This window comes from Rhinatrema bivittatum, chromosome 7, assembly GCF_901001135.1.
Source record: "Rhinatrema bivittatum chromosome 7, aRhiBiv1.1, whole genome shotgun sequence".
Classification (NCBI taxonomy): Eukaryota; Metazoa; Chordata; class Amphibia; order Gymnophiona; family Rhinatrematidae; genus Rhinatrema; species Rhinatrema bivittatum.
In genome coordinates, this window is record NC_042621.1 from 29,771,923 (window position 1) to 29,786,313 (window position 14,391).

The window sequence follows — 14,391 nt, forward strand, 5'->3', positions numbered from 1 at the left end:
CGACTGGGAGAGGGACCCTTAGGTATCCCCACAGGAGTGCAGGGCTCATCTGTAGAGGTAAGATTATTTCTTTCTTCTTTGGGTTTGGATTTTCTAACACTGTGCAAGCGTGTGTAGAGTCCCAAACTGCTCTGGAGACAGAGAAATACTGAAGAGCAGAGCTTCCTGCACAGGTATATGTAGTGCTGCATTCAGATTGAAAACTGACTCCGTCTCCAACTGCTATTAGGAGTACACTATACCCATTGGTCCTGAGTCCATCTGCTACACACTAGGAAAGTATGATTTAGAGCCTGTGTTTATAAGGAAAAGAGAACATGTGTGTCTGTGTCTGATTGAGAGCGTGTATGTGATTGACAGCCTGTGTGTGAGAGAGAGAGCATATGTGTGTGTGATTGAAAGCCTGTTTGTGTGTGAAAAGACAGCATGTGTGTAAATGTGCATTAAGTGGCTATACGTGAGAGAAAAAGCATGTGTATATATGAATGAAAGCCTAGGTAAGAGAGAGAGAGAGTGCATGTGTATATATGTGTGTGGTGAGAGCTAGTGTGCGACAGAGAGAGGAGAAATTTACAAGCAAACCATCCCTCCTGTGAATTCAAAACAATCTCAGGGCACCTGGATATCAAACGTTCCCAGATATGCGAAGCATTTTTTTTATCCTTATTTTTCATTATTGGCTCCGTGTCTACTATCTAGAAATTTTTTATGAGTTTTTAATTATTGGATATTCCATTCATCAGCTGTTTTGAAATAATCTGTTCTTTTTGTTAGTATGTTTTACTGCTAATGATTTTATATTTCTTGATTTGTTTTGAGGACTGGTGATGTTCCTCTTTTTCCTTTGTTTCACTGCATACAGAGTCTCCGGCTTATTGCGGGTTTCAGTTCAGTTTTGGCCTGCATCTTTCTATTTATGCTTTATGGTCTCTTTATTCTTTGATAGGTGAGGGTCTGGACATGTGACTGAGGTGAGGTATTCTGCTGGGATGTAGTTTCTGTGTAGGGCTCTGTAGCAGCCTGGCTTGGTCCGTTTTCCTGGTCTAAAATTTTCAGTGTTGCCTTTTCTTAGGTAAGGTGGTTACTGTTAAGAGTGCTGGAAATTGGTGCTGTTTTAGTATGGGATGTTTACTATTTATGCAATTTCTGTTCAGACAGAGTACTTATCTTTCCCTTGTGTCATTCTTAACAATAGAAATAACTGGACCTTTTATTTTTTATTTCTGCCATGAATTGTAATGAGCAGTGTGTCACACATGTGAAGGTGGTCTATCAGGTGTGTCACGATGGGAAAAAGTTTGAGAACCACTTGTTTAGAGAATGGTAACTTGCAAGATAAGTTTTTGCTAGAAGCTTACTTTTCATAAGTTTAGGTAGCCGGGAAGCTAGCACTAGAGAAGCAGGAATTCAGCCTCCCGGAGTAGTCATTTCCGATTTTAGTCTTGTATTATTTTCTTTTTACTAGAAAGGGCACCACTCCATAGTTTTCCTTTCTTTGTATTTTAGTAAGGTTTCCCCTGGGTGTTGTATGCAAAGGTGCAGTTTTTCGAAAGCTGATTTTAGGGTTACAGCCTTTTTATTTGAAGGATTCAGTTATTACTTTTGTGATATTTATCATTTGGTTCCGAGCATATACAGGAGTACCGAGGAGACTGGTTGTGTACAATGGCTGTTTTGTTTATGTAAACCGTGACAGATTGCAGAGGGGGAGGTGCAGCTGGGGCCCAGGACTAAAGGAGTGAGGTTGCCCGTACAGGATCAGATTAACCCGACTTCTATGGTCTGGGGTATCTATGACCAAACCCATAAGCAAAGCACGTTGAGCAGCATTGTCTGAATTTTCAAGAAAGCTCATCATCCAGTAAAAGTTTTTATGGGTTATCATAAAGCTTGGGGATAAATGCATGGAGCGACAGTTATTACTCTTGAGAGAACTATGGTGTAACCTGCACACTACCTTAAGAAGCTTGCTGGGCAGACTGGAAGGGCCATTTGGTCCTTTTCTGCCATCATTTGTATGGGAGTAGTGGGGCTCATGTCCAGGGTAAGGCACCCTTAATCAGTCCTGAAACACAAAGGGTGGAAGCTGGAGCTGCCTTTGGTTTTCAGATGTTTGTAAATGTCTGTTGTCGATTGAGACTATAGAGTCCAAAAAATTTAACTCTTTCCATCAAGTAGTTTATTTTGAATCTGATTGAAAGAAGAGAATGTATTATCTGCAAAATGGTTTAAGACTCTCTTCTCTTTCAATTCAGGTCATAAAAATGTTAATGTACTGGAAATATCTGAAAGGTCTGGTAGAGTAAAAGAAACATCTTTGTCCATACGTTTGATTTACTTTGAAATGTGACAGCAGAAAAAGATCATATGGCATGCTGTCTGCCCCACTACCCAACCAATTTTGCTTTACAATTCCCTTCACTCCCTCAAAGATTCCTCTGTGTTCATTGCATGCTTTCTTAAATTCAGATACTGGTTTTGTCTCCACCACCTCCATAGGGAGGCTGTTCCAGCATTCACTACCTTCTCTGTAAAGAAATATTTCCTACCAGTACTAAAAGTCCGTCCAAGAATGAGGAAATACTGTGAAGCGTAGGACGTGCATAATGGAGATATATAGTAGTAGAGAGTGCAGGCTGAGCTCGGGTGTACTGAGAGGGGATTGAACAATTCCGAGAGAAGAAAGGGACAAAGCTGGAAAATACAGCCAGAGAGAAGGGCGGAGCTCAATTTCCATATTTGGTAGTAGAGAATTGATTGGACAATACATAGAGGGATGGAGCTGGAGTACAGGGGAGGAACTCATTTCCATACAGAGAGAGATGAGTGGAGCTCAGCATACTGGCAATGCATGTGCAGGTCAGCTTTCCTTTTTATTATAGTTAGAAGATTACTCCTGCATCTACCCCCGTTCACCCTCATCCCATTACTCCTCAATCCTAGAACCTCCTTTCCGTTTAACATCATAATTTGCCAAGAATAAACTTGATTTGAATTGGGCAGAATGGAAGCATTTTAAATAAATAAACATTACTAGAACTTACTAAGTATTTTCTGATGAAAGTTGTGCTGTTTTAAAATACTGAGGATGGTGCAATTTTTAAAAAGCCTCATTTTGAGTTCCATTAAAAATAAAATTCTCACATGCAATCTTTTATCAGCTTGGCCGTTTCCTCCTACTCCTAGAGGCTGCTAGTTCACATGGAACTTGCCCCGTGTGAGGGCTGTAGCACTATAAACCTTCATTTGCAGCAACCCTGGGTTTTCCTATATTTCATAACTTCCCACTCCAATGTACCCTTCCATCTCAGCCACCACAGCAACAGCCGTTGGCCAAGGCTGAGAGATGGCAGCTCCCTCAAACTCAGTAAGCAAACAAAGCTGGGGCCAGGTAGAATCAGGAAGCTGGTCCAAAGGAGTCCAGGCAAAGGTCGAAGGAGGACGTAGGAACGGCTGAAGCACATGCAGGAACAAAGCTGGAATATAAAACTGGATGTTAAGCAGATGGGAGCAAAGTCCAAACTGCACCAGCAAGGGGTTAGGCAGAAGCCCAGAAATAAATATTTCCTCCATGCAGAAGAAAGTAGCTGGGAACCGAGTAGGAGCTTCTAAGGGCAGATCAATCTTAGCCATAATGAAAGCTGATGGGCCTAGAGAGATAATTCACTAGCTTACAACTCAATAATCCAGTTCAAGCCCACTGCATGAACCACTAAGACACTTCCATGACAGCACTAGTAAACAAAATGGATCTGTCCATGATAGCTAGTTTGATTGTTCCTTAAGCATTAATGCCCTTCAGTAACATTGTAGAGATTACTTACCTGATAATCTCGTTTTCCTTAGTGTATGCAGATGGACTCATTACAAATGGGTATAGTGTGCTCGTGCTAGCAGTTGGAGACGGATCTTACGTCAGCACGGGTACATATAACCCCGCAGGAAGTGCAGCTACTCAGTAATCTTCCTTGCAACAGCTTTATGGATATATCTGTGACTGACCAATCGATTAAATGAACATGATTAACCTGACCGATTGACAGTAGCTGGAGACCACCAGTGTTCTCAACCGGAAGGCGTCGACACCCGGCAGGGTGGATGCCCTATATAAGAAAACATGGCTTACCGTGAGTCGGTGAATCCCCATGTATACCAGCAGCTGGGCGGGATGCTGAGTCCATCTGCATACACTAAGGAAAACGAGATTATCAGGTAAGTAATCTCTACATTTCCTAGCATGTAGCAGATGGACTCAGAACAAATGGGATGTACAAAAGCTACTCCCGGACTGGGTGGGAGGCTGCCCGAAGTCCGTTTAGGATTGCCCTCGCAAATGCTGTGTCCTTCCTGGCCTGGACGTCCAGACGGTAGAATCTGGAGAAGGTATGGAGGGAGGACCACGTTGCCGCTTTACATATCTCTGCCGGCGACATCATCCTAGTTTCCGCCCAGGAGGCCGCCTGCGCTCTGGTAGAGTGAGCCTTGACCCATAGAGGTGGTGGTTTTCCCGCTTCTATGTAGGCCGCCTTGATAACTTCTTTGATCCAGCGGGCGATGGTTGCCCGTGAGGCCGCTTCCCCTTGCTTCTTCCCGCTGTGAAGGACGAACAGGTGGTCCGTCTTTCGTACTGCTTCTGACATTTCCAGGTATCTGGACAGCAGCCTGCCGATGTCGAGATGGCGCAGTATTCGACCTTCTTCCGACTTCTTCAAACCTTCTGTGGTTGGCAAGGATATGGTTTGGTTGAGGTGGAAGTGTGAGACTACTTTGGGTAAGAAGGAAGGAACCGTGCGAAGATGGATAGCCTCTGGAGTGATTCTGAGAAACGGATCACGGCAGGACAGCGGTTGTAGCTCTGAGATGCGGCTTGCTGAGCATACAGCCAGCAGGAACACCATCTTCAAGGTTAACAAACGGAGGGACAGGCCTCGAAGGGGTCTGAAGGCGGGTCCCGCTAGAAATTCCAAAACTAGGTTGAGGTTCCACAGGGGCACTGGCCACTTCAGTGGCGGGCGAATGTGTTTGACTCCTTTCAGGAAACGTGAAACGTCTGGGTGTGTGGCAATGCTGCTGCCTTCACTCCTGGGACCGTAGCAGGATAGCTCTGCCACCTGAACCTTGATGGAATTGAGGGACAGACCCTTCTGGAGTCCATCTTGCAGGAAATCCAAAATGATAGGGATTTTAGCGGCATGTGGATTGGTGCTGTGAGTGTCTCACCAGGCTTCAAATACTCTCCAGATCCTTATATATGTTAGTGATGTGGAGAACTTGCGTGCTCAGAGGAGTGTATCTATCACCGGCCCCGAGTATCCCCTTTTCTTCAGTCTAGCCCTCTCAATGGCCAGATCGTAAGAGAGAATTGAGCTGGATCCTCATGGAGGATGGGACCTTGCCGCAGCAGGTCCCTGTGTGGAGGCAGGGGTAGTGGATTCCCTGCCAGCAGTCTTCTCATGTCTGCGTACCAGGGTCTTCTTGGCCAGTCCGGGGCCACTAGAAGAACTAGGCCTCTGTGCCGCTGAATCTTGTGTATAATGGCGCCCAGCAGGGGCCATGGAGGAAAAGCATATAGCAGGATCCCCTGAGGCCATGGCTGTACTAGAGCGTCTATCCCAAGGGAGAGAGGATCTAGTCTGTGACTGAAGTATCTGGGTACTTGAGCGTTGGTCCTGTCTGCTAGTAGGTCCATGCCCGGAGTCCCCCACTGATCCACAATCATCTGAAAAGCTGTGGGCGACAGCTGCCATTCCCCCGGGTTTAGGCTTTCTCTGCTGAGGAAGTCTGCTGTGGTGTTGTCCTTCCCGGCGATGTGGATGGCGGAGATGTCCTGGAGATTCACCTCCGCCCAAGCCATCAGGGGGGTTATTTCTAAGGATACCTGTTGGCTTCTGGTTCCGCCCTGTCTGTTGATGTATGCCACCATGGTGGTGTTGTCCGACATCACTCTGATCGCCCTGTTTCGAAGTCTGTGGGCAAATTGCAGGCAGGCTAGCCTGACTGCCCGTGCCTCTAGTCGGTTGATGTTCCACCCAGACTCTTCTTTGTTCCACCGCCCTTGGGCGGTTAGGTCTTCGCAGTGTGCTCCCCATCTGCTCAGGCTGGCATCTGTAGTGAGCAGGGTCCAGGTTGGGGAGGACATCTTTTGATCCCCGGCTCGTGTGGCTGGGCTGCAACCACCACCGTAGCTGATGCCGCACTCTGGCCGGTAGAGGTAGGTGTACGGTGTAGCTCTGTGATCGTGGGCTCCACCGAGATAGGAGGGCACGTTGTAACGGTCTCATATGAGCCCGCGGCCATGGTACCACCTCCAGAGTGGATGCCATGAGGCCGAGGACCTGTAGGTAATCCAAGCTGTGGGCTGGGTGGCGCTTAGCAGCGTCTGCAGACTATTCCGGAGCTTTGATCTCCTCTTGGAGATCAGGCTGACCTTGTCTTTCTAGGTGTTGAATCGGACTCCTAGGTATTCCAGCAACTGAGAAGGCTGTAGGGAACTCTTGTTCGTGTTGACTACCCATCCTAGGCCTTCCAGAAGAGATATAACTCTGTTGGTTGCCTGGTGGCTTTCCTCCGGCGACTTTGCCCTGATCAGCCAATCGTCCAGGTAGGGATGGACGAGAATTCCTTCCTTCCTGAGTGACGCCGCCACTACTACTATGACCTTGGTAAAGGTCCGCGGCGAGGTGGCTAACCCGAAGGGTAAAGCTCGGAACTGGAAGTGTTGGCTCAGGACTTTGAAGCGTAAATAGCGCTGGTGATCCCAATGGATTGGGATATGCAAGTAGGCCTCTGACAGATCGAGGGATGTGAGGAACTCCCCTGACTGTATTGCACTTCTGACTGACCGCAGAGTTTCCATGCGAAAGCTGGGGACCAGTGTCGGTTGACTGACTTGAGGTCCAGGACGGGCCTGAAAGTGCCCTCTTTCTTGGGTACTATGAAATAAATGGAATAATGCCCAGAATTTATCTCCCATGCAGGCACTGGGATTATGGCTTTTAGGGACAGGAGCCTCAACAAGGTAGCTTCCAGTGCTGCCCTCTTGAGGGGAGGACAAGGAGATTCCACAAACTTGTCTGGAGGGAGGCACAGGAAGTCCAGGTAATATCCTTCTCGGATGATGGCGAGGACCCACTGGTCCGAAGTAATCTCGACCCATCTGCGGTAGAATAGGGTTAGCCTGCCCCCTATGGCTTCCTCCCTCAGATGGGTCGGCTGATTCTCATTGTGGAGTGCGGCCGGGACCCGAACCAGAGCCGGTTCCCCTCTTGTGGTGCCTGGCCCGAAAGGACTGGTTCCTGGCCTGAGAACGAGGCGCTGGGTAGCTATTCCTGTAGGGATTGAAGCGTTGAGAGCTTCTACCTCTAGATGGCCTAGGCAAGGGGCGCTGGTTTCTCCTTGACTTGTCTTCTGGTAGACGGGGTAATGGAGATGCGCCCCAACTGTTAGCCAGTTTCTCGAGGTCGCTGCCGAACAGGAGGGATCCCTTAAAGGGCATTTGATATTTGGATCGAGAACGTCGGTATATAAAAATGCTAGCTAAATAAATAAATAAATAAATAAATTCTTGTAAGGCGTGTCTTGGAGGAGGAGTCTGCCGACCAATTTTGTAGCCAGAGCTGTCTCCTGGCTGCCACTGAGGATGAGACACCCTTGGCTGCCGTACGGACTAGGTCGGAGGCAGCGTCAGTGAGGAACGACAGAGCTGATTCCATATCTTCCCCCGGGGTGTTGCTCCTGGCTTGTGATAAACAGGAACGCGTCACCACTGTGCAGCAGGCCGCAATTCGTGGGGACATGGCTGCCACCTCAAAGGTTTGTTTCAGAATGGCGTCCAGGCGCCGGTCATGTGCATCCTTGAGGGCCGCCCCTCCCTCCACTGGAATGGTGGTGCGCTTCACAATTGCGCAAACTATGGCGTCTACCTTGGGGCACGCCAGCAGCTCCTTGGTTGCCGGGTCCAGGGGGTACATGCCAGACAAGGCCCGACCCCCTTTGAATGAGGCCTCCGGCGCATTCCACTCCAGATCGATTAGCTGTTGTGCTGCTTGTAGAAGGGGAAAATGGTGGGCTGTTTGACGAAGGCCCTCTAGCAGGGGGTTCATTCTAGGTTCCCCTGGGGTGCCTGGGCCTGGGATAGCCAGCTCCGATAGGCACTGAGAGACCAGGTCCGGGAGATCCTCCTTAGGAAAGATGCGTCTCATGGTTCGATACGGCTCTATCCCCGAGGGAAGTTCTCCCTCCTCGGGGAGCTCGCCTTCTTCCTCAGAGTAATCTGAATCCCCATAAGTGGGACTCTCAGGTGGCGGGTGTCCGTGCCTCGATCTTGAGGGTCCCGGGGCAGGGTCATCTGGTACGTACGGGTCCGTTCGGGGATCAGACTGCATCTTGACAAAGGCGTGAATCCCCTTGAATAGGTCCACCCAGGAGAGCGAAGCAGGATCCAGCCTTAGGGGCACCAGGTCTCTCGGATTCCCTGGCTGCTCAGCTCAGCCTGCTAGATCCGGTGTGTTCCCTGAGGAACTGGCAATTAAACTGGGCTGAGACCGGCCCTGGCCTGGAACTCCCAGGGCCTCTTCACATTGGGCACATAGGGAGTCTGCTTCCTCGCTCTGAGGTGGCATGCTGAGCAGAGGCCTAGAGCTTTTATGCCTGATTCTGGAGGTGCCGCCTCTGAGGATGCATGGGCTCTCATACGCTCCATCGCGTCTGTTATCTCTATGCGCCTTTGCGCTCCCAGCCTAGAGTATGCGCTTTGCTTATGCGTGGAGATGTGCGCTGATTAATGTGCGCTTAACAATGTGCGCCTCAACCTATCCAATACCACACGCGCCCGATACCTGTGAACAAGGGCAGACGGCGAGCCGGCAGGCAAAATGGCGACCTCCACAGCGGGTCTCCACGTAGGCAGACCCCGCTAATCCTCGCTCTTCGGAGACCAGCAAAGTAAAAGATGTACGCCTTACCTGATCTTCGGCGCTTCCCGGCTGCAACCTGGGCAGTCTCCGGCTGCGGGGGGAGAGGGTGATTACCGTCACCGCCGCGCTCGAAGTGCACCCGCCGCCTCTAGGCCGCGCCCGGGGGCCAAGTCCTCACCGCCAACGGATCGGGACCGAGGCGCCTCTCAGCCGCGCCCGAGCCCTTCTCACTCGGGGGCTAGATCCCTGCCGCGATTCAGCCACCGGACCAAGGCTCTTACCTCAGAGGGACCACTGAAATCACCTCGGGGAAACTCAACTGGGGGAGGGACTCGAGGGTATCACCGCAGGAGTGCGGGGCTCGTCTTCAGGTAGGAGTTCTCTTCTTTTTTTTTATTTTTGGAAACACGCTCAGCGAGCGTGAGGTAGCTCCAAACTGCTTTGGAGACGGAAATTACTGAGTTGCTGCACTTCCTGCGGGGGTATATGTACCCCGTGCTGACGTCAGATCCGTCTCCAACTGCTAGCACGAGCACACTATACCCATTTGTTCTGAGTCCATCTGCTACACGCTAGGAAATTTCTATTTTCCTAATAATATTCAACATAGGCAATCTTTGTTAAAGTCTACTTTTACCCTTCCTTGTTTCATTTTCTTCTGTGCTCAGTCCAGGGCTTCTAGCTTTAATTTTATAAAGTCTACAATCCTAGCTAGAACATTTGCAGAAATCCAACACTAACTTAGAACCCAAACTTCTCAGACTAATGTATAGAATGTCGTGGGATTAATCTGCTGCTTCCAATCAAATCAGGCCAGGGCTTCCCAAACTGTGGGTTGGGACCCCAAATGGGGTCACAAGTGCCTCAAAGGGCAGCACTCTTCAGGCACCAGCAGCAACATTAGTAGTGGAAGTTCGTATTGGGGCCTGTGAGCCAGCACATGCTCACAGCCCTGTGGTGGTCTTGCCTTGTATGAGTTTCTGTGGTAAGCAGAAGTCCTGCATGAGAAGGGATCAGGGCTTGTGAGCTTGCAATGGGTCAGAGGCTATGTGCTTACTTTCATCAAATGGCACTGCTGCTTGCAGATCACTGTCGGGTTTTGGACCAGTCATGAGGGAAAAGGTGGGCTGAGTATGCAAGGGCTCCTGCTTCTCTCTCCTCACTCATTACTGAACCCACCCCAGAGAAAAATGTTACCGTCGTCACCCTGCCTTCTGTTCCCACCAGTTTTCATCCAGCCCAGGGCCCAAAGAAAAATGTTACTGCTGACCCTGTCCAGGGGGATGTTTGAAGGGAGGAACAGATACAAGATAGGTTTGCGGACTGTATCAACTGGAGAGGAACGGGCTGTGGAGAGGGGGGCGGGGATAAAAGAAGATTGACTGGGGGATGTAAGAGGAGCTGGGGATGAGGGGAATCAGAGGGAGATGTGAGAGAAGGGTTGGAGGGAAGGAGGAGAGACTAAGGTGAGAAGGGATTGGAGGAAGAGATGATAGAGCAATTTGGGGTTATAAAAATGGCTTAGAGGTGAAAGAATCAGGGACGATGTTAAAAGGGCTGAGGGGATGGGCAGAGAAATTGAGAGGAGCAGGGGGAAATAAGAGATCAGCTGGAGGGGCAGAGGTTGAGAGAGGAGGTCTGCTGGAAGGGATAGAGGTTGAGAGAGGGGATCAACTGGCATGCGGGAGAGTGAGAGCAGAGTGATTTTTTTTTTTGGAGGGGGACCACACCCTGCTAATTTGTTTTGGTCATCCTCTGGGGTCACATGAATTTTCAAATGCTAAAGTGGGGGCATGTTGCCTAAAAGTTTGGGAAGCCCTGTTGTAGGCACAAATTAACAAAACATTTTTAAAATGCATCTGTTAAAAAAGCAACTTTTTAATATTTGTAAAAACATCCAATAGTGCCCCTCTATACATTTTCCTTCATTTTTTTGATCTTACAGACATTTACAGGCAACTTTGTCTACTTCGTACAATCTGTGCTTCCAGAACATACCCTGAAAAATGTATTGAGGAAAATAGGTTACATGGAGAAAAAGGCGACTGAGTTTTCAGTGGTGGAAACCATTAATGAGCAAAAAACAAAAGAGACTGCATTTGAAATATTCCTTGCACGGAACGAGTGTGAAGTTATTCTGGAAAACATGAAGGAAGGTAAACATTGCAGTTTCTTGGCCATTCTCCAGCAAAGATCTCAGATGTACTGGAAGAATGAAAAAAATGAACACAAACAGGACCAACTGCCACCAGAAAGAGAGTCTTTGTCTGTGGCCAGCCCTAACAGCCAACAAGCACCCCCATGCTATAGCCCTCGACAGAACTCTTTAAGCAAACTTGAACTTCACCTCAAAAGAACTGGAAAAAATAAAGAGGAATACCTCTCTGAATTCTCTCCCTCTGTAGTATCTATCAATCAAACTACAGAGAGGCATCAAGAAAACAAGCATCAAGCCACTGGCTCTTGCCACATGCACAGTAAGCACTCAGACAGCGATGAATTCCTGAAGACATATAGCGACATCATCATAGCCAAAAAGCACATTTTTCAGGAAGACCTCTCTCTAAAGAGATTAACAAAAGAACAAACCGATAAAGCTTGTACACTGAAGGAGCTAACTCGTGCTGAAACAAACACTTCCAGGCTACACTTCCTAGCTTCAAGTGGCCCTCAGTCATTTGCAATATGTACTAAAACCACTTCTGAGAAAAGCAAAGCTGCAGAGAAATACACACTTAAACAAGTTACTCAGGAAGTAAGTGATGACTCACCATTTAGTAATACCACCAGAGACACAGAAACCAGCCCTGATCCACTCAGTAGTATATCCCATGAAGAGAAAAAGCAGAAGGAAAACACCATGTCTGACTGTACCCCAGCTACTGAGTTGGACTTAACACAGGACCATGTGGATCATGAATTGTCTTCTTCTTTCAGTAAACTGAAAATATCTGAAACCAATGAAGACTATTTGAAATTTCCAGTAGAGGAGACCGCACAACCTGAGCCTGAGCTGTACAGAGAGAACCAGGACGTGCAACTCGGTGACCCAAACTATACTGGAAAATGCCTACACTCAGCTGGCAGCGCGGCACCCAGCGCAGAACCTGTAGCCAGCGAGTGCACCAGTTCCGATAGTAAGCAACTACTAATGGAGGCGGGTCCAGAAGGCTTCATATACGTTAGAGAACCACCTCATTCTGTCTACATCCCTCCTGAAAGTTTGGAGAGCCAACCTCCTTGTGCCAAGTTGATGGACTGCCATTGTCAGAGGAAGGACAGTTCTACTCAACCTCCTTCCTGCACAGACACATTCCCAATAGACAATTCCTTTTTTAAAATGGAGGAAACACAAGAGACGTTTGTAGTTATCAGCAAACAAACCAACCCAAAAGACTAATCTTCAAGAGCAGGTTACTGGGTAGCACAGGCCTAACTTGTTCAGCCAATAAATATCAGCTTGCTCAGTTCTGTTGCTTTGGCTTTTGATCTTATTCCTGAATCTTGTCTCTTTCTCTCCTGTCATTCTATATTTCTGTTTCTAATTTATTGGATATTAAATTTTTTTTCTTATTTTGTTAGAAGGGATATGTACTTTCTTTTCTTTATTGGGAATTCTTGGTATTGCCTCTGGCACTATTAACCATCTGCAATACGTATAGTTTCCCTGAATCTTCTCCTCCCACAATCAGACAGAATATTTTTCTGTGCTGTACAATTAGAGTAATTTTTCTGTCTTGTCTTTATTAATAGGCCAGTATTGATTTTCTGTAACTTTTTAGTATAGAAAGGAAAAATGATTAATACAAAGAAAATTGTGTGTATACATATACACTCACACAAAAAGGTGGGTCGTTCTGTACCCAGGGGCGCGGCCATTTTATTACATGTACGCGCACCTGTGTGCACAAGTGCTGCTTTTATATCATACGTGGCGGGATTTTAAAAGAAGCACATGCCAACGCCATTGCCATTAAAACCAGTTCATTCCCAGTTCATCCAGTTGAGAGTGGTCTTCTAAACCACCTAATTTAATAGCCTTCTTTCTCTCCAGTTAGTCCCAACCCTTAAAACCCTACTGTTCTGCCTATTTTTATTTTTTCACTTACCACATCAGCCAGAGCAGAAGTAAAGTTACGCGGCAGGGGACCTCGGCGTGTGTCACAGCATGTAAGTATTTATATACACATCTCAGGTACGCGCCCTGAAATGCCCATGGCCCTGCCCAGTCCACACCCCACCCTTTTTTCAAAACTTCTGCTTTTAAAATTTACGGGTGAGCCTGACCTATTCACACATCCCTTAACTGATGCGTGCGATGGGCTTTTAAAATTCACCTTTTTTTTTTTTTTATTTAAAAGATTTCTATACTGCCAATTGTTTCTTAGCTGTTTACAATTTTTTGTGCTTTTCAACATATTGATAAAGCACGTCGAACAGTGGTTCAGTTCGTCCATCTGTCCCTCTGGAAGCATGATACATTTTGTTAAAGTGAACTGATCAGGTTCAAATTATGTGGAGGCCCCCTATGGTCATGGAATTTAACTCATGAATTCACCAGAATCTGATAAGTGAAAAGTTGAAATGCACCTCACAATCCAGACATGTAAGAATAAAAATGAAATGATGCAAAAATCCCAAACTTGTAGAAGCAAAATATAAAAGAAATCCTTAAACAAAAATGAGGAGAGGCTGTCTTCTGAAACGAAGGACATAGTCACGTAACAAAAGACCAAATTAGCTCATCCAGTCTGCCCAGTTGACATTCTTCCACTTTGGGTAGATGAAGAAATAGATTCTAATATGCAACACCACACTAGCTTTCCACCCCTCTCCTTTCTTGTACCTGACCTTTAAGTGGTTCTCAACCCAGTCCTCAGAGCAACCCTAGCCAGTCAGGTTTTTAGGATATCTACAATGAATATCCATGAGATACATTTACATACAGTGCAGGCAGTGCATGCAAATCTCTCTGATGCATATTCATTGTACATATTGGCTAGGCGGGCACCAATAACTGGATTGAGAACTATGGCTTTAAATCCTTTTCAGACACTGCCCTCCACAGCTGTCTCAAGCATTTCCAGAATCTGTTAAAGGTGCTGGCCTTCACCACTTTAGCTGGTAAACCATTTCAGGCCTTGTCATCTTCAACACTGATTCCTACAAGATCAATATTTAATCCAACACCCAAAGCCCCCACACCCCCTTCTTGTTACCAAATTTTGTAATAGTGCCCCCCAGACATTAAAATCAGTGAGGCTGTGATTCAAAAACATGCTCACTGAAATTTGAGATTTAGCCATGGTCCCTTCTTGAAAGCCTGATGCCGAGATCCCACTTCTGCTTTATTTATTTATTTTTATAAACCGATATTCGTACGGCATTATACCGGTTCACATAATTTAAATACAAAAAATAGCAGAGTTGGTTAAAATACATCAATTCAAATATAATACATCAATTAGTACCTAAA

At 47.0% G+C, this 14,391-nt stretch overlaps 1 protein-coding gene across 1 annotated transcript in view; it reads left to right on the top strand.

Moving 5' to 3' along the window:
* The window catches only part of LOC115095024, a 33,567-nt gene extending 21,182 nt beyond the window's left edge, over window positions 1-12,385 (top strand). The window contains exon 2 of the mRNA XM_029608182.1: window positions 10,861-12,385. Within this exon, the coding sequence (XP_029464042.1) occupies window positions 10,861-12,315 (1,455 nt within the window). The 3' untranslated portion in view covers window positions 12,316-12,385. The remainder of the gene's footprint in view (window positions 1-10,860) is intronic.
* Window positions 12,386-14,391: the final 2,006 nt, after the last annotated feature.